At 45.0% G+C, this 18638-nt stretch overlaps 2 protein-coding genes across 2 annotated transcripts in view; both read left to right on the top strand.

The window, feature by feature from the left end:
- Positions 1 to 3517, top strand: part of LOC115190123 (disintegrin and metalloproteinase domain-containing protein 9) — a 41583-nt gene extending 38066 nt beyond the window's left edge. Inside the window, exons 21-22 of the mRNA XM_029748613.1 lie at positions 2374 to 2414; positions 2546 to 3517. Coding sequence (XP_029604473.1) covers positions 2374 to 2414; positions 2546 to 2645 — 141 coding nt within the window. The 3' untranslated portion in view covers positions 2646 to 3517. The remainder of the gene's footprint in view (positions 1 to 2373; positions 2415 to 2545) is intronic.
- Positions 3518 to 6734: 3217 nt separating this feature from the next.
- On the top strand, positions 6735 to 12822 carry LOC115190113 (L-seryl-tRNA(Sec) kinase-like). The gene is made up of 6 exons (XM_029748599.1): positions 6735 to 7285; positions 7584 to 7866; positions 9853 to 10054; positions 10173 to 10248; positions 11193 to 11286; positions 12204 to 12822. The coding sequence occupies exons 1-6, from the start codon at positions 7061 to 7063 to the stop codon at positions 12446 to 12448; spliced, it is 1125 nt and encodes a 374-aa protein (XP_029604459.1). The 5' UTR covers positions 6735 to 7060; the 3' UTR covers positions 12449 to 12822.
- Positions 12823 to 18638: the final 5816 nt, after the last annotated feature.

Raw genomic sequence — 18638 nt, forward strand, 5'->3', positions numbered from 1 at the left:
CCAGTCCTCCATACAGAACACATTAGGAGGGATCTTAGACCAGTCCTCCATACAGAACACATTAGGAGGGATCTTAGACCAGTCCTCCATACAGAACACATTAGGAGGGATCTTAGACCAGTCCTCCATACAGAACACATTGGGAGGGATCTTAGACCAGTCCTCCATACAGAACACATTGGGAGGGATCTTAGACCAGTCCTCCATACAGAATACATCGGGAGGGATCTTAGACCAGTCCTCCATACAGAACACATTAGGAGGGATCTTAGACCAGTCCTCCATACAGAACACATTAGGAGGGATCTTAGACCAGTCCTCCATACAGAACACATTAGGAGGGATCTTAGACCAGTCCTCCATACAGAACACATTAGGAGGGATCTTAGACCAGTCCTCCATACAGAACACATTAGGAGGGATCTTAGACCAGTCCTCCATACAGAACACATTAGGAGGGATCTTAGACCAGTCCTCCATACAGAACACATTGGGAGGGATCTTAGACCAGTCCTCCATACAGAATACATTGGGAGGGATCTTAGACCAGTCCTCCATACAGAATACATCGGGAGGGATCTTAGACCAGTCCTCCATACAGAATACATCGGGAGGGATCTTAGACCAGTCCTCCATACAGAACACATTAGGAGGGATCTTAGACCAGTCCTCCATACAGAACACATTAGGAGGGATCTTAGACCAGTCCTCCATACAGAACACATTAGGAGGGATCTTAGACCAGTCCTCCATACAGAACACATTAGGAGGGATCTTAGACCAGTCCTCCATACAGAACACATTAAGAGGGATCTTAGACCAGTCCTCCATACAGAACACATTAGGATGGATCTTAGACCAGTCCTCCATACAGAACACATTAGGAGGGATCTTAGACCAGTCCTCCATACAGAACACATTAGGAGGGATCTTAGACCAGTCCTCCATACAGAACACATTAGGAGGGATCTTAGACCAGTCCTCCATACAGAACACATTAGGAGGGATCTTAGACCAGTCCTCCATACAGAACACATTAAGAGGGATCTTAGACCAGTCCTCCATACAGAACACATTAGGAGGGATCTTAGACCAGTCCTCCATACAGAACACATTAGGAGGGATCTGAGACCAGTCCTCCATACAGAACACATTAGGAGGGATCTGAGACCAGTCCTCCATACAGAACACATTAGGAGGGATCTTAGACCAGTCCTCCATACAGAACACATTAGGAGGGATCTGAGACCAGTCCTCCATACAGAACACATTAGGAGGGATCTTAGACCAGTCCTCCATACAGAACACTTCCAGATCCTTGATATTCTTTCTCTGTGCTTATGGACCACCCTCTTTAATTCAAACCACAGGTTTTCAATGGATTTCCAGTCCGGAGACTGAGATGGCCATTGCATGTGACAAATACGTGTTTTCCAACTCATAAAACGTTTTAGAAGAAATGCTCAGTGCTTTTATCTTTTATCTTTTATCTTTTCATCTTTTATCTTCGCAAAGTGAGGTATTGATAACAGGTGTCAAATATATATTTTTGCTCAATATTTTAATGATTTAATGTATAGTCATTTTTTGCTAATCTTTGTTAAGGGGTAAATCATTTCAGACCCTACTATGTCTTACATGGGGACAGGATCCAGAGCTGAGCAGGTTTTTCCATGAACTGCCATCATGGTCAAAGTTTTCAGGGAAACCATCCATTTTGAAGGGATTAAACCTAAAGCCTCTAACATGTCTGGTTGGACCTCTAGCCTGGTCATGGGAGTGGGCTAAACAACACAATCAGATCTAGCCTGGTCATGGGAGTGGGCTAAACAACACAAACAGATCTAGCCTGGTCATGGGAGTGGGCTAAACAACACAATCAGATCTAGCCTGGTCATGGAAGTGGGCTAAACGACACAATCAGATCTAGCCTGGTCATGGGAGTGGGCTAAACGACACAATCAGATCTAGCCTGGTCATGGGAGTGGGCTAAACAACACAATCAGATCTAGCCTGGTCATGGGAGTGGGCTAAACGACACAATCAGATCTAGCCTGGTCATGGGAGTGGGCTAAACAACACAATCAGATCTAGCCTGGTCATGGGAGTGGGCTAAACGACACAATCAGATCTAGCCTGGTCATGGGAGTGGGCTAAACAACACAAACAGATCTAGTCTGGTCATGGGAGTGGGCTAAACAACACAAACAGATCTAGCCTGGTCATGGGAGTGGGCTAAACAACACAATCAGATCTAGCCTGGTCATGGGAGTGGGCTAAACAACACAATCAGATCTAGGACCTTTTTCCAGTAAGTGACTTATTAAACATTTTACATGTTGTAGTAATTCTGCTCTCTTCATCTGTTTCCAGCCAATGTCTACATATCCACCATCCTCTACCTCAGGACACAGGTTATTAATGCTTTATCATAAAATATTTTGACTTTCATTTGGGGGGGGGGGGGGTAAAAGTGTCATATTACATATGCCTTAGTTGTATGTTTTATTTGTAATGTTGGATTTTGTTTGAATATGTCACTTAGGAATGGAGAAAACAACAACTGGAACCAACCTCCTGCTACCCAGCCGCCTCTCCCCCAGCAAGGACCAGGTGTTCCCAAACCCATCCCTCCCAAGCATTGACCCTGACACAAACACCCCTATGACTGGAACCAACCTCCTGCTACCCAGCCGCCTCTCCCCCAGCAAGGACCAGGTGTTCCCAAACCCATCCCTCCCAAGCATTGACCCTGACACAAACACCCCTATGACTGGAACCAACCTCCTGCTACCCAGCCGCCTCTCCCCCAGCAAGGACCAGGTGTTCCCAAACCCATCCCTCCCAAGCATTGACCCTGACACAAACACCCCTATGACTGGAACCAACCTCCTGCTACCCAGCCGCCTCTCCCCCAGCAAGGACCAGGTGTTCCCAAACCCATCCCTCCCAAGCATTGACCCTGACACAAACACCCCTTTGACTGGAACCAACCTCCTGCTACCCAGCCGCCTCTCCCCCAGCAAGGACCAGGTGTTCCCAAACCCATCCCTCCCAAGCATTGACCCTGACACAAACACCCCTATGACTGGAACCAACCTCCTGCTACCCAGCCGCCTCTCCCCCAGCAAGGACCAGGTGTTCCCAAACCCATCCCTCCCAAGCATTGACCCTGACACAAACACCCCTTTGAACATATTGGGGCTATTCCTTTTACTCGTTATTGGAAATTGAATATTTGGGATTTTTACTCACATTGTATGTTAAATTGAGAGATCCACAAACTTTTTAAAAACATTTTATTGCAGGAACATGATTTGGTGACAGGGACTTTTTTTTTTAAAGATATTGCTTTTTACATTATACTACAGAAATGAAGGTAACATATTTTGTAATAATAAAAATATAAATATTGTTGATATTGTTAAATTCCAGAAAGGCTCAATTTATTTTATGAGCTGTTTACAAGATTTTTTAAATATATTTAAATGTTACTTATAATAAATATTGAATATGAGATGTCCTGCCTTTATTTTCCTGTGTATCATCAGGCCTGTGTATCATTTAGGCCTGTGTATCATTTAGGCCTGTGTATCATCAGGCCTGTGTATCATCGGGCCTGTGTATCATTTAGGCCTGTGTATCATTTAGGCCTGTGTATCATTTAGGCCTGTGTATCATTTAGGCCTGTGTATCATTTAGGCCTGTGTATCATTTAGGCCTGTGTATCACTTAGGCCTGTGTATCATTTAGGCCTGTGTATCATCGGGCCTGTGTATCATTTAGGCCTGTGTATCATCAGGCCTGTGTATCATTTAGGCCTGTGTATCATTTAGGCCTGTGTATCATTTAGGCCGATATTTCATTCCGAGGTACAGTAGAATATTATCAGAGTTTCTAAACCCAGAGGCTCAACATCACCAGATTTCTGGTAACGCTTGTGAAACAGACCCTGCCGGGGTTTGAAAAGTCTAATCCAATTATTTCTCACATACTTTGTAGACTAACAGTGGAAATGCTTACAGGTTATTTTCCAACAACGCAGAGTTAAAGATGAGATGTAACTTATTTATTTTTAAATAGTGAATAAATACACAGTGAATAAAGTAGAAAATAACATGGCTATATATATATATATATATATATATATATATATATATATATATATATATATATATATTAGTGCATTTAGAAAGTATTCAGACCCCTTGACTTTCTCCTACGTTATTCTTATTCTAAATTTTGTATTTAAAAAAAAAAAAAAAAAATCCTTTATTTAACTAGGCAAGTCAGTTAAGAACAAATTCTTATTTACAATGACGGCCTACCGGGGAACAGTGGGTTAACTGCCTTGTTCAGGGGCAGAACGACAAATTTTTTACCTTGTCAGCTCGGGGATTTGATCTTGCAACCTTTCAGTTACTGGGCCAACCCTCTAACTACTAGGCTACCTGCCTCTAACCACTAGGCTACCTGCCTCTAACCACTAGGCTACCTGCCTCTAACCACTAGGCTACCTGCCGCCCCAATCTACACACAATACCCCATAATGACAAAGTGAAAACAGGTTTAGAAGTTTTTGCACATTTCTAAAAAAATAAGTATTCAGACAATTTGCTATGAGACTCATATTGAGTTCAGGTGCATCCTGTTTCCATTGATCATCTTTGAGATGTTTCTACAACTTGATTGGAGTCCACCTGTGGTAAATTAAATTGATTGGACATGATGTGGAAAGGCACACACCTGTCTATATAAGATCCTACAGTTGACAGTGCATCTCAGAACAAAAACCAAGCCATGAGGTCAAAGGAATTGTCTGTAGAGCTCCGAGACAGGATTGTGTCGAGGAACAGATCTGGGGAAGGGAACCAAAACATTTCTGCACCATTGAAGGTCCCCAAGAACACAGTGGCGTCCATCATTCTTAAATGGAAGAAGTTTGGAACCACCAAGACTCTTCCTAGAGCTGGCCGCCCGGCCAAACTGAACAGTTAGGGGAGAAGGGCATTGGTCAGGTAGTTGACCAAGAACCTGATGGTCACTCTGACAGAACTCCAGAGTTCCTCTGTGGAGATGGTTGTCCTTCTGGAAGGTTCTCCCATCTCTGCAGAACTCCACCAGGCCAGACGGAAGCCACTCCTCAGTATAAAGGCACATGACAGCCTGCTTGGAGTTTGCCAAAAGTAATCTAAAGACTCTCAGACCATGAGAAACAAGATTCTCCAGTCTGATGAAACCAAGGTTAAACTATTTGGCCTGAAGGCCAAGCACCACGTCTGGTGGAAACCTGGCACCATCCCTACGGTGAAGCATGGTGGTGGCAGCATCATGCTGTGGGGATGTTTTTCAGCGGCAGGGACTGGGATACTAGTCAGGATCGAGGGGAAGATGAACAGAGCAAAGTACAGAGAGATCCTTGATGAAAACCTGCTCAGGACCTCAGATTGGGGTGAAGGTTCACCTTCCAACAGGACAACAACTCTAAGCACACAGCCAAGACAACGCATGAGTGGCTTCGGGATAAATTTCTGAATATCCTTGAGTGGCCCAGCCAGAGCCCGGACTTGAACCCGATCGAACATCTCTGGATAGACCTGAAAATAGCTGTGCAGTGACGCTCCCCATCCAACCTGACAGAGCTTGAGAGGATCTACAGAGAAGGATGGGAGAAACTCCCCAAAATACAGATGTGCCAAGCTTGTAGCGTCATACCCAAGAAGACTCAAGGCTGTAATCGCTACCAAAGGTGCTTCAACAAAGTACTGAGTAAAGGGTCTGAATACTTATGTGGTATTCTAACCAGGGGTCAAAGTATAATTAATTTATTCCAGGTACCGGACATTCTATATGTTAACACTTATACCAGCATGTTTTATGGGCCAAATCATAGGATCTCTGGATTCTATATGAAATCCTATTAATTCAATAGGATCTCTGTGGGCCTGGCGATAAAGATTTCGTCATTTAACTTAAATGTTTTCATCTGATTGTCAAACATTCTCTACTAGACTACCCGCTCACGTTCATTCCCTCACAAACACATGTCAAGCCTCTAAACAGTGGTGAAACGGAAAGAGATCGGTTACACAACAGCAACAAAAAGGGGTAATGACATTTTGTCTGGCTATTGTCATTAGGCCAGAATTTTATGCGTCCACTGCTGTCCTCGCGCATCTCGGTATCTGCCACTCATCTCTGCCTTGGAAAATGTCAGTGTTCTTATTGAAACACATGGCATTTTGCAGCTTAATCAATACCAACCGTTTTCCATTTTTCATGCCTCTTACATGTGGTAATGATTAAAAAAAGATATAGTAATAGCCTACAATTTTCTTAACATTTTGTTTTAATTAAAAGATAAACAAAATCTGTTTTAAAAAGGCAGTGGTAAAAAAAAACAGTAACTTCAAAATGGCAGAAGTCCAGTCGAGTACCTTATCAGACCTGGATATTATATTTTTTAAAAGGGGGATAATTATTTAATCATGTTTTACCGGTTTGGCATACCCTCACTTTATTTTGCCGGGATACCTTACCACCTTAATTGCATACATTTCACCATTTGTTAGATACTACTGCACTGTTGGAGCTAGAAACACAAGCATTTCGCGAGACCCACAATAACATCTGCTAAATATGTGTATGTGACCAAAAAACATTTGATTTGATCTGTCAGAGTGCCTTTAAGACGGCTGTCACATGCGCAGTTCTATACGAGAGGACCCTTAAACGTGTTTATACGCATGAGTTTATCTAGCCAACATCGACATGACATCGCCTTCAACTATGATCGGGGATTTGTGTTGGAGAATCAGTTTTAGCCTCGTCTCTGTTACTGTACTGTGTTTTGTATTGCTCTGAACATGCCATTGGTTTGGTAGAACCTCCAGCACCATAGGAGGCAGCACTGTTCCATAAACTAGTACATTTACCCAAACAACAACACCATCGGAGGACTGGATTAACAAGTGGACCTGTTATGGGTCAGGAAGAGGACTTTCCTCAACAACAACAAAATAGTTTAATAATGTTGCAAAGGTGACAAGTCGTTCCGTCGATGGATCTAAATGAAGATCGTGTTTTAATGTGCACCCGGATATGTTTGTGTGTTCTCTGCGGTTTACCTGCAGCAGGGAAGTCGACGCTTGTACAGGCGGTCACCGCTCACACCGCACAACGAGGATGGAGGTCCGCCGTCATTCCTTACGACGACCTGATTCCCGGTGACGCTTTCGATGTGAAAGAAGTCGAGGATGAGGAGGATATACCGCGATCGCAGACGGTACTTTACAAGTCTGAGTCCTGTTTATATCAATGTAGACTACTGACAACCGGAAATGCTCAACTGGGATGTTTTTGTGCTGAAATTCTATCAAAATTTGCATTATTGCATTACACTGCCTGTAAAGCTACTACAATTAGACAACATTTTACCAGAGGAATCAAAAATGGAGTTAGTTTCCATATAAATGCGTCTGAGGTTTAATTGATATACTATTTGAAATAGCCAACAGAGGTTTATTTCTGAATGTATTCCTCATGTCACTGTGCCTGCCAAACCCCCCCCACATGTCTTTCAGCAAACTAAATGGAAGTTGCATAGACAAGCGGTGCTACAGTGTGTTGAACAGTTTCTCCAGAGTCCTCCAGAGCTGGGACAGTTACCACCGAGCATCTACCAGATCAACAGTGATGCCTGGAGTCGTCTCCTTCACGCCGCTCAGGTCTGCGGGACGTCGGTGGGCTCTTCTCGGGTTTACCCGTCACCTTTAGATCGACCACCTCCGCCGCTCGTCATTCTGCTGGACGACAACTTCTACTATCCAAGCATGAGATATGAGGTGTACCAACTGGCCAGGAAACGTATGTTAAATTGATGAGAAACTTTTGGTTAAACTGCCATTTTTTTATGGGCAATTCCTAGCTACAGATTATCTTGCTTGCAATGCGATAAAACCAAAGATTTTTGGTGTCCATTACTGGGATTTACAATAAAAAATTCGAACCTTTATTTAACTAGGCAAGTCAGTTATGAACAAATTCTTATTTAAAATGACGGGCCTTCCCTGGCTAAACCCGGACGACGCTGGGCCAATGGTGTCCTGTCCTATGGGACTCCTGATCACGACCGGGTGTGCTTCTACATCTGCATTGCTTGCTGTTTGGGGGTTTTAGGCTGGGTTTCTGTACAGCACTTTGAGATATCAGCTGATGTAAAAAGAAGCGCTATATAAATACATTTGATTGATGCAGCCTGGAATCGAACCAGGGACTGTAGTGATGCCTCTTGCAGTGCTTTAGGCCGCTGCGCCACTCGGGAGCCCAAGAAAGCCCCATGCAACCGGCTGCCAAAGAGTTTTCAACTAACCTGTTCTTGGCAATACTTCCTTCGTTCTCGAATAAATCGAAGAAAAAAAATATCTTAGAAATGCCTGTTTCCAGTTCCAGGTGTTTCTACAAAAACCTGCGAAAACTCCGAAAGATATTAAGTCCTTGTTTTGTACCGAGTGAGGAGGCTGCTGCACATTTAGGCTTTTCCAGCATCTTTACAGGAACTAGTTGTTGGTGCGACTGAAACAAAGATCTACACATTTGCAAGATGCATATCTCACTAAATGACTCACTAACTGGAAATGACTCTGGATCAGAGAGTCTGCTAAATGACTCACTAACTGTAAGTGGCTCTGGATCAGAGCGTCTGCTAAATGACTCACTAACTGTAAATGACTCTGAATCAGAGCGTCTGCTAAATGACTCACTAACTGTAAGTGGCTCTGGATCAGAGCGTCTGCTAAATGACTCACTAACTGTAAATAACTCTGGATCAGAGCGTCTGCTAAATGACTCACTAACTGTAAGTGACTCTGGATCAGAGAGTCTGCTAAATGACTCACTAACTGTAAATGACTCTGGATCAGTGAGTCTGCTAAATGACTCACTAACTGTAAATGACTCTGAATCAGAAACGCTGTTGTAGAGTTATTGTACCATCTGAAACGCTGTGAAATGTCTTGATAATATTGTATTTGAAGCTGTTTGAAGCTGGTGTACAAAACTGAAAGTACAAGATGCAAAAAAACAAAACTTAGGAACTGGAAGCATAGAAATTGCACACCTAGAACATATCAACCGCTTCTAAGACTTGCTTTCAATGAGAATGACAGATCTATAAGTCATATTTCTATGTGCATTTGGTCTGGTCGGCCCAAAAACGTTACATATTGGAGCTTTAAAACGTGTACCGAACAAAACCAATGATTTCAAAGCTAAACAAACCTCTTTACCCAAGGACTACTTTTAAATATGTCCACAGAAAACACACACACATTTACAGGAACAACTGTGCAGATAAAGTTTGTTAACAGAATGAAACTGAGGGAGATTTGACCATAATTATTTTTACCAAACTATTGCATCTGCACAGTTTTTCCAGTAAATGGTTTTATTTATTTATTTATTTATTTACTATGTAAATTGTTCAAACAAGTAGTCATTGTGCATAGAGTTGTATGTATGGTTTGTTAAACTTTGAAATCAATGTTTTTTTTGTTTGTTTAGCATACAGATACTGCTATGGTGTGTGTGGTCATCCACACCCCCTCCCAAAATGGCTGCTGTGCCATTTCTTCCACTTGCATTACTTGACATAGATCCAGAAAAACTAGATGTGTAAATCTAGTAAATCCAGAACTGGCATAGTGTTAAATCGGAATCTCAGCGTAATTCCGTTACCCGTGGAATTGCCCCGTATCTCCTCCTAACCAGTTACCGTTATGTGGTCATTTTTAATGAGTTAGTAAATCATAGATATTATTTGCCTACATTGACATTTTTCTCTTTTTGAAACAGACTCTGTGGGATTCTGTCAGGTGTACGTCCACTGTCCTGTGGAGTCGTGTGTCAGGAGAAACCAGCTGAGGCCCCAGCCCTTACCCAGCGACGTTATAGTAGAGATGGCCAAGCGCATGGAGCCTCCAAACCCTCAGAGAAACACATGGGAGCAGAACAGTGTCACTCTGGACAGCAAAGACCACTTCACCGTAGAATACATGTGAGTGAGTCCAGGGAAGAGTCTCCTTACACAATCAATCAGACAGGAAATGTGATGTTAACGTTATCAAGTGTAAATATTTATGTATATTAACCTTGTGTTTCACCGTCTCCTTCAGCCAAAGGGTGGTGAAGGTGATCTCTACTGCGTTGGAGAACCCATTGAGTCCAGTCCAGGACGACACTGAGCAAAAGGTATGTTCTGTTAGTTCATGGAACCCACTGCCACTTCTGTGAAATCAATCAATCAAATGTATCTATAAAGCCCTTCTTACATCAGCTGATATCTCAAAGTGCTGTACAGAAACCCAGCCTAAAACCCCAACAGCAAGCAATGCAGGTGTAGAAGCACCTGTGGCTAGGAAAAACTCCCTAGAAAGGCCAAAACCTAGGAAGAAACCTAGAGAGGAACCAGGCTATGAGGGGGTGGCTAGGAAAAACCTCCCTAGAAAGACCAGAACCTAGGAAGAATCCTAGAGAGGAACCAGGCTATGAGGGGTGGGCCAGTCCTCTTCTGGCTGTGCCGAGGTGGAGATTATAACAGAACATGGCCAAGATGTTCAAATGTTCATTGACGACCAGCAGGGTCAGATAATAATAATCACAGTGGTTGTCGAGGGTGTAACAGGTCAGCACCTCAGGAGTAAATATCAGTTGGCTTTTCATAGCCGATGAAAACCCTCCTATATTCTGTATGAGGCAGAGCAGCTTACAGTATGGTGATGAGCAGTTTGACCATGTTAACGTGACCTCTGCTGTATTCTGTAGGAGGCTGACCCTAAGAGCTGTGGTGTCTCCTATATTCTGTAGGAGGCTGACCATCAGAGCTGTGGTGTGTCCTATAGGAGGCTGACCCTCAGAGCTGTGGTGTATCCTATATTCTATAGGAGGCTGACCCTCAGAGCTGTGGTGTATTCTATATTCTGTAGGAGGCTGACCCTCAGAGCTGTGGTGTATCCTATATTCTGTAGGAGGCTGACCCTCAGAGCTGTGGTGTATCCTATATTCTATAGGAGGCTGACCCTCAGAGCTGTGGTGTGTCCTATATTCTGTAGGAGGCTGACCCTCAGAGCTGTGGTGTATCCTATATTCTATAGGAGGCTGACCGTCAGAGCTGTGGTGTGTCCTATATTCTGTAGGAGGCTGACCGTCAGAGCTGTGTGTCCAGTGTGGTCCACCAGGCTGACCAGGCCTGCAGACGTCTGGTCTCACAGGCCATGCAGGGGGCCAGAGGTTAGTATTCATCCTTACTGTGATCCTTAAAGCCCATACACACACACACACACACACTGATAGCGTTTTCCGGCTGAGAGTACTTAGCGACTCTGAACAGAACGCCAGACGTAATTTGCAAGCGGAAAATGTTGTCAGCCACACGCCCACCGGCAGTCGATACCTAAAACCCGCCGTGCCGAACGAACGGCGAACAAAGTGGAGGTGAACAGCACATGGACATTTGGGTGTTTCCACTCCCTTAAAGGTAGACTCGGTGAGATGACGTTGCTCGCACGAAATAAACACAACATCCGGTCCATTTCCACAACAACTAAGAGGTGTTGAAGCACGAGACGACTAAACTTCTCTGTTTTTGGAACGAGTACCAACCACGTCGTAGCAGCGTGAAGCTCACTCGTAAAACACATGTCAGATACTCTTGACTGTGTGAGAGTGTAACCGATGTGAAATGGCTAGTTAGTTAGCGGTGGCGCTAATAGCGTTTCAATCGGTGACGTCACTCGCTCTTGAGACCTGAAGTGGTTGTTTCCCCTTGTGTTGCAAGGGCCGTGGCTTTTGTGGCGCGACGGGTAACGATGCTTCGTGGGGGTGTCAGTTGTTGATGTGTGCAGAGGGTCCCTGGTTCGAACCCCGGGTTGGGGCGAAGAGAGGGACGGAACCTACACTGCTACAAGAGCATGGGAGTAAAATCTTGCGTCGCGCTCGTCTCAAAATCTTGTTGCAACGTCATCTGGCTGAGTCTACCCTTTTTAACATAATCAAGAGTTAATAGGGGCAAGGCATGTCTCACAGGGAGAATTAACGATTGTGTTTATATTGTCGGTTTCTAAGTAGAAAGTTTCTGGACTCACTTACCTCTCTTACTTCTTTATATACTCACCAGTATATCACTAATCTTCATCCTCTATGTCCAGAACATCATCTTCCCCCAGAGAGGATGAGGTCTCTGGCAGCCCACTTCAAAGAATCCAAAACCAGATTTCTCCAGGACCTGCGGAAACAAGTTCTCCACAGCCTTCCCTTAACCCAGGGAGAGGGCGTCGACGTGGAGCGGGTGGTGAACAGAGCCGTGGACGTCTTCAACAAAGAGAAACAGGAAATCATTGAAAGATCCCTTCCCCCTTATGACATAATACATGACACAGGAAATGAGGGATAGATGATAGCCATTATGTAACTTTTCATTGATTCAATGTAAATAGTAATAAATATTGACATTTAGTAATTCATTTTCTATATTTTCTGGACAAAATGTCCAACCTGTTAGATGCATATACAGGGTGGAACCTAACAAGCTGGAACCTAACAGGGTGGAAATGTGGAGGCTAACTTAAGCCGTAGCACAAGATCCAGCTAGCTGTAATGGTGAACACTTGAATAACTTTTTTTTTTTTTACTGTTCTGTCAAACACAATTTGAAATGATCAAATGTTCATCTAATTTAGCCTAACAGTGTGGACATTTTTTAAGAGTGAGACCATACTGACTAACATCATGAAACATTAAAATGTAGATCAAACCGAGTTGTTGATACATAATGTAGCTTTGCACTGTTATTGACACTTCCTGATTGTGATGTCATTATGGGACAGTGTTTTTTAGTTTTTTAAAGGAGTATTACGCCAAACTAACAGGGTGGAAAGTAAAATTTGGGACACACAAAACATCTTAAATACAGTAACAACAAATACAATAATCATGAGAGGAGGAAAAAAAATGACAGAGATTTTAAGTAGGACTATAAAATAATGGATAAATATTTTTAATATTTGATTATTTAATGGATTATATTTCTCATAGAAGTTGATGAATAGCACCTGGGGGGGAAAAACTACATCCACTGAAAACCAAATTGTAAAAATGCAAACACAATCTGAGAATTATTAATGATCTGTTAATTTTTTTTTGTTGCCTTTTTAACTGTATTCTTAACAACACTATCAACAAGGCAGGTCCTACAGACCCTAGTTTCTACCTTCTTAACAACACTATCAACAAGGCAGGTCCTACAGACCCTAGTTTCTACCTTCTTAACAACACTATCAACAAGGCAGGTCCTACAGGCCCTAGTTTCTACCTTCTTAACAACACTATCAACAAGGCAGGTCCTACAGGCCCTAGTTTCTACCTTCTTAACAACACTATCAACAAGGCAGGTCCTACAGACCCTAGTTTTGTCGCACCTGGACTACTGTTCAGTCGTGTGGTCAGGTGCCACAAAGAGGGACCTAGGGAAATTACAATTGTCTCAGAACAGGGCAGCACGGCTGACCCTTAAATATACACAGAGCTAATATTAATAATATGCATGTCAATCTCTCCTGGCTCAAAGTAGAGGAGAGATTGACTTCATCACTACTTGTGTTTGTGAGAGGTATTGACATGTAGAAAGCACCGAGCTGTCTGTCTAAACTACTGGCACACAGCTCAGACACCCATCCATGCCCCACAAGACATGTCACCAGAGGTCTCTTCACAGTCCCCACGTCCAGAACAGACTATGGGAGGCGCCACAGTACTACATAGAGCCATGACTACATGGAACTCTATTCCACATCAGGTAACTGATGCAGCAGTGGAATCAGATTTAAAATAATGGAACAGCGAGGACTATGAAGCAACACAAACATAGACACAGACACACACACACACACACACAATAACATACGCAATATAAACACGTACACATGGATTATGTATTGTAGATATGTGGTAGTAGAGTAGTGGTTTGAGGGAACACACTTAATCAAATTTATTTTTCAAATTTATTTTTATATAGCCCTTCTTACATCAGCTGATATCTCAAAGGGCTGTACAGAAACCCAGCCTAAAACCCCAAACAGCAAGCAATGCAGGTGTAGAAGCACGGTGGCTAGGAAAAACTCCCTAGAAAGGCCAAAACCTAGGAAGAAACCTAGAGAGGAACCAGGCTATGAGGGGTGGCCAGTCCTCTTCTGGCTGTGCCGGGTGGAGATTATAACAGCACATGGCCAAGATGTTCAAATGTTCATAAATGACCAGCATTGTCAAAATGTGTGGTCTAATGCACTGCATCGCAGTGCTAGCTGTGCCACCAGAGATTCTGGGTTCGAGCCCAGGCTCTGTCGTATCCGGCCGCGACCGGGAGGTCCATGGGGCGACACACAATTGGCCCAGCGTCGTTAGGGAGGGTTTGGCCGGCAGGGATATCCTTGTCTCATCGCGCACTAGCGACTCCTGTGGCGGGCCGGGCGCAGTGCACGCTGACCAGGTAGCCAGGTGCACGGTGTTTCCTCCAATACATTGGTGCGGCTGGCTTCCAGGTTGGATGTGCATTGTGTCAAGAAGCAGTGCGGCTTGGTTGGGTTGTGTTTCGGAGGACGCATGGCTCTTGATCTTCGCCTCTCCTGAGTCCATACAGGAGTTGCAGCGATGAGACAAGACTGTAAAAAAAGGGGTAAAATAATAATAATAAATAAAATGGGGATCCATAATAAACCCCAGGAAGAGTAGCTGCTGCCTTGGCAGGAACTAATGGGGATCCATAATAAATCCCAGGAAGAGTAGCTGCTGCCTTGGTAGGAACTAATGGGGATCCATAATAAACCCCAGGAAGAGTAACTGCTGCTTTAGCAGGAACTAATGGGGATCCATAATAAACTCCAGGAAGAGTAACTGCTGCCTTGGCAGGAACTAATGGGGATCCATAATAAACCCCAGGAAGAGTAGCTGCTGCCTTGACAGGAACTAATGGGGATCCATAATAAACCCCAGGAAGAGTAGCCGCTGCCTTGGCAGGAACTAATGGGGATCCATAATAAACCCCAGGAAGAGTAGCTGCTGCCTTGGCAGGAACTAATGGGGATCCATAATAAACTCCAGGAAGAGTAGCTGCTGCCTTGGCAGGAACTAATGGGGGATCCATAATAAACCCCAGGAAGAGTAGCTGCTGCCTTGGCAGGAACTAATGGGGATCCATAATAAACCCCAGGAAGAGTAGCCGCTGCCTTGGCAGGAACTAATGGGGATCCATAATAAACCCCAGGAAGAGTAGCCGCTGCCTTGGCAGGAACTAATGGGGATCCATAATAAACCCCAGGAAGAGTAGCCGCTGCCTTGGCAGGAACTAATGGGGATCCATAATAAACCCCAGGAAGAGTAGCCGCTGCCTTGGCAGGAACTAATGGGGATCCATAATAAACCCCAGGAAGCGTAGCTGCTGCCTTGGCAGGAACTAATGGGGATCCATAATAAACCCCAGGAAGAGAAGCCGCTGCCTTGGCAGGAACTAATGGGGATCCATTATAAACCCCAGGAAGAGTAGCCGCTGCCTTGGCAGGAACTAATGGGGATCCATTATAAACCCCAGGAAGAGTAGCCGCTGCCTTGGCAGGAACTAATGGGGATCCATTATAAACCCCAGGACGAGTAGCCGCTGCCTTGGCAGGAACTAATGGGGATCCATAATAAACCCCAGGAAGAGAAGCCGCTGACTTGGCAGGAACTAATGGGGATCCATAATAAACCCCAGGAAGAGTAGCCGCTGCCTTGGCAGGAACTAATGAGGATCCATTATAAACCCCAGGAAGAGTAGCCGCTGCCTTGGCAGGAACTAATGGGGATCCATAATAAACCCCAGGAAGAGTAGCCGCTGCCTTGGCAGGAACTAATGGGGATCCATAATAAACTCCAGGAAGAGTAGCTGCTGCCTTGGCAGGAACTAATGGGGGATCCATAATAAACCCCAGGAAGAGTAGCTGCTGCCTTGGCAGGAACTAATGGGGATCCATAATAAACCCCAGGAAGAGTAGCTGCTGCCTTGGCAGGAACTAATGGGGATCCATAATAAACCCCAGGAAGAGTAGCTGCTGCCTTGGCAGGAACTAATGGGGGATCCATAATAAACCCCAGGAAGAGTAGCTGCTGCCTTGGCAGGAACTAATGGGGATCCATAATAAACTCCAGGAAGAGTAGCTGCTGCCTTGGCAGGAACTAATGGGGGATCCATAATAAACCCCAGGAAGAGTAGCCGCTGCCTTGGCAGGAACTAATGGGGATCCATAATAAATCCCAGGAAGAGTAGCTGCTGCCTTGGTAGGAACTAATGGGGATCCATAATAAACCCCAGGAAGAGTAACTGCTGCTTTAGCAGGAACTAATGGGGATCCATAATAAACTCCAGGAAGAGTAACTGCTGCCTTGGCAGGAACTAATGGGGATCCATAATAAACCCCAGGAAGAGTAGCTGCTGCCTTGGCAGGAACTAATGGGGATCCATAATAAACTCCAGGAAGAGTAGCTGCTGCCTTGGCAGGAACTAATGGGGGATCCATAATAAACCCCAGGAAGAGTAGCTGCTGCCTTGGCAGGAACTAATGGGGATCCATAATAAACCCCAGGAAGAGTAGCCGCTGCCTTGGCAGGAACTAATGGGGATCCATAATAAACCCCAGGAAGAGTAGCTGCTGCCTTGGCAGGAACTAATGGGGATCCATAATAAACCCCAGGAAGAGTAGCCGCTGCCTTGGCAGGAACTAATGGGGATCCATAATAAACCCCAGGAAGAGTAGCCGCTGCCTTGGCAGGAACTAATGGGGATCCATAATAAACCCCAGGAAGCGTAGCTGCTGCCTTGGCAGGAACTAATGGGGATCCATAATAAACCCCAGGAAGAGAAGCCGCTGCCTTGGCAGGAACTAATGGGGATCCATTATAAACCCCAGGAAGAGTAGCCGCTGCCTTGGCAGGAACTAATGGGGATCCATTATAAACCCCAGGAAGAGTAGCCGCTGCCTTGGCAGGAACTAATGGGGATCCATTATAAACCCCAGGAAGAGTAGCCGCTGCCTTGGCAGGAACTAATGGGGATCCATAATAAACCCCAGGAAGAGAAGCCGCTGACTTGGCAGGAACTAATGGGGATCCATAATAAACCCCAGGAAGAGTAGCCGCTGCCTTGGCAGGAACTAATGAGGATCCATTATAAACCCCAGGAAGAGTAGCCGCTGCCTTGGCAGGAACTAATGGGGATCCATAATAAACCCCAGGAAGAGTAGCCGCTGCCTTGGCAGGAACTAATGGGGATCCATAATAAACTCCAGGAAGAGTAGCTGCTGCCTTGGCAGGAACTAATGGGGGATCCATAATAAACCCCAGGAAGAGTAGCTGCTGCCTTGGCAGGAACTAATGGGGATCCATAATAAACCCCAGGAAGAGTAGCTGCTGCCTTGGCAGGAACTAATGGGGATCCATAATAAACCCCAGGAAGAGTAGCTGCTGCCTTGGCAGGAACTAATGGGGGATCCATAATAAACCCCAGGAAGAGTAGCTGCTGCCTTGGCAGGAACTAATGGGGATCCATAATAAACTCCAGGAAGAGTAGCTGCTGCCTTGGCAGGAACTAATGGGGGATCCATAATAAACCCCAGGAAGAGTAGCCGCTGCCTTGGCAGGAACTAATGGGGATCCATAATAAACCCCAGGAAGAGTAGCCGCTGCCTTGGCAGGAACTAATGGGGATCCATTATAAACCCCAGGAAGAGTAGCCGCTGCCTTGGCAGGAACTAATGGGGATCCATAATAAACCCCAGGAAGAGAAGCCGCTGCCTTGGCAGGAACTAATGGGGATCCATTATAAACCCCAGGAAGAGTAGCCGCTGCCTTGGCAGGAACTAATGGGGATCCATTATAAACCCCAGGAAGAGTAGCCGCTGCCTTGGCAGGAACTAATGGGGATCCATAATAAACCCCAGGAAGAGTAGCCGCTGCCTTGGCAGGAACTAATGGGGATCCATAATAAACCCCAGGAAGAGTAGCTGCTGCCTTGGTAGGAACTAATGGGGATCCATAATAAACCCCAGGAAGAGTAGCCGCTGCCTTGGCAGGAACTAACGGGGATCCATAATAAACCCCAGGAAGAGTAGCTCCTGCCTTGACAGGAACTAATGGGGATCCATAATAAACCCCAGGAAGAGTAGCTGCTGCCTTAGAAGGAACTAATGGGGATCCATAATAAACCCCAGGAAGAGTAGCTGCTGCCTTGGCAGGAACTAATGGGGATCCATAATAAACCCCAGGAAGAGTAACTGCTGCCTTGGCAGGAACTAATGGGGATCCATAATAAACCCCAGGAAGAGTAGCTGCTGCCTTGGCAGGAACTAATGGGGATCCATAATAAACCCCAGGAAGAGTAGCTGCTGCCTTGGCAGGAACTAATGGGGATCCATAATAAACCCCAGGAAGAGTAGCTGCTGCCTTGGCAGGAACTAATGGAGATCCATAATAAACCCCAGCAAGAGTAGCTGCTGCCTTGGCAGGAACTAATGGGGATCCATAATAAACCCCAGGAAGAGTAGCTGCTGCCTTGGCAG

Source organism: Salmo trutta, unplaced genomic scaffold, assembly GCF_901001165.1.
Source record: "Salmo trutta unplaced genomic scaffold, fSalTru1.1, whole genome shotgun sequence".
NCBI lineage: Eukaryota > Metazoa > Chordata > Actinopteri > Salmoniformes > Salmonidae > Salmo > Salmo trutta.

Bases quoted from the DNA above. Each gene is read 5' to 3' on its own strand.
- LOC115190113 (XM_029748599.1), top strand. From the start codon at position 7,061: ATGGATCTAAATGAAGATCGTGTTTTAATGTGCACCCGGATATGTTTG. The intron at 7,867-9,852 runs GTATGTTAAATT...TTTTTGAAACAG, and splicing joins GTACCAACTGGCCAGGAAAC to ACTCTGTGGGATTCTGTCAG. The intron at 10,249-11,192 runs GTATGTTCTGTT...TATATTCTGTAG, and splicing joins AGGACGACACTGAGCAAAAG to GAGGCTGACCGTCAGAGCTG.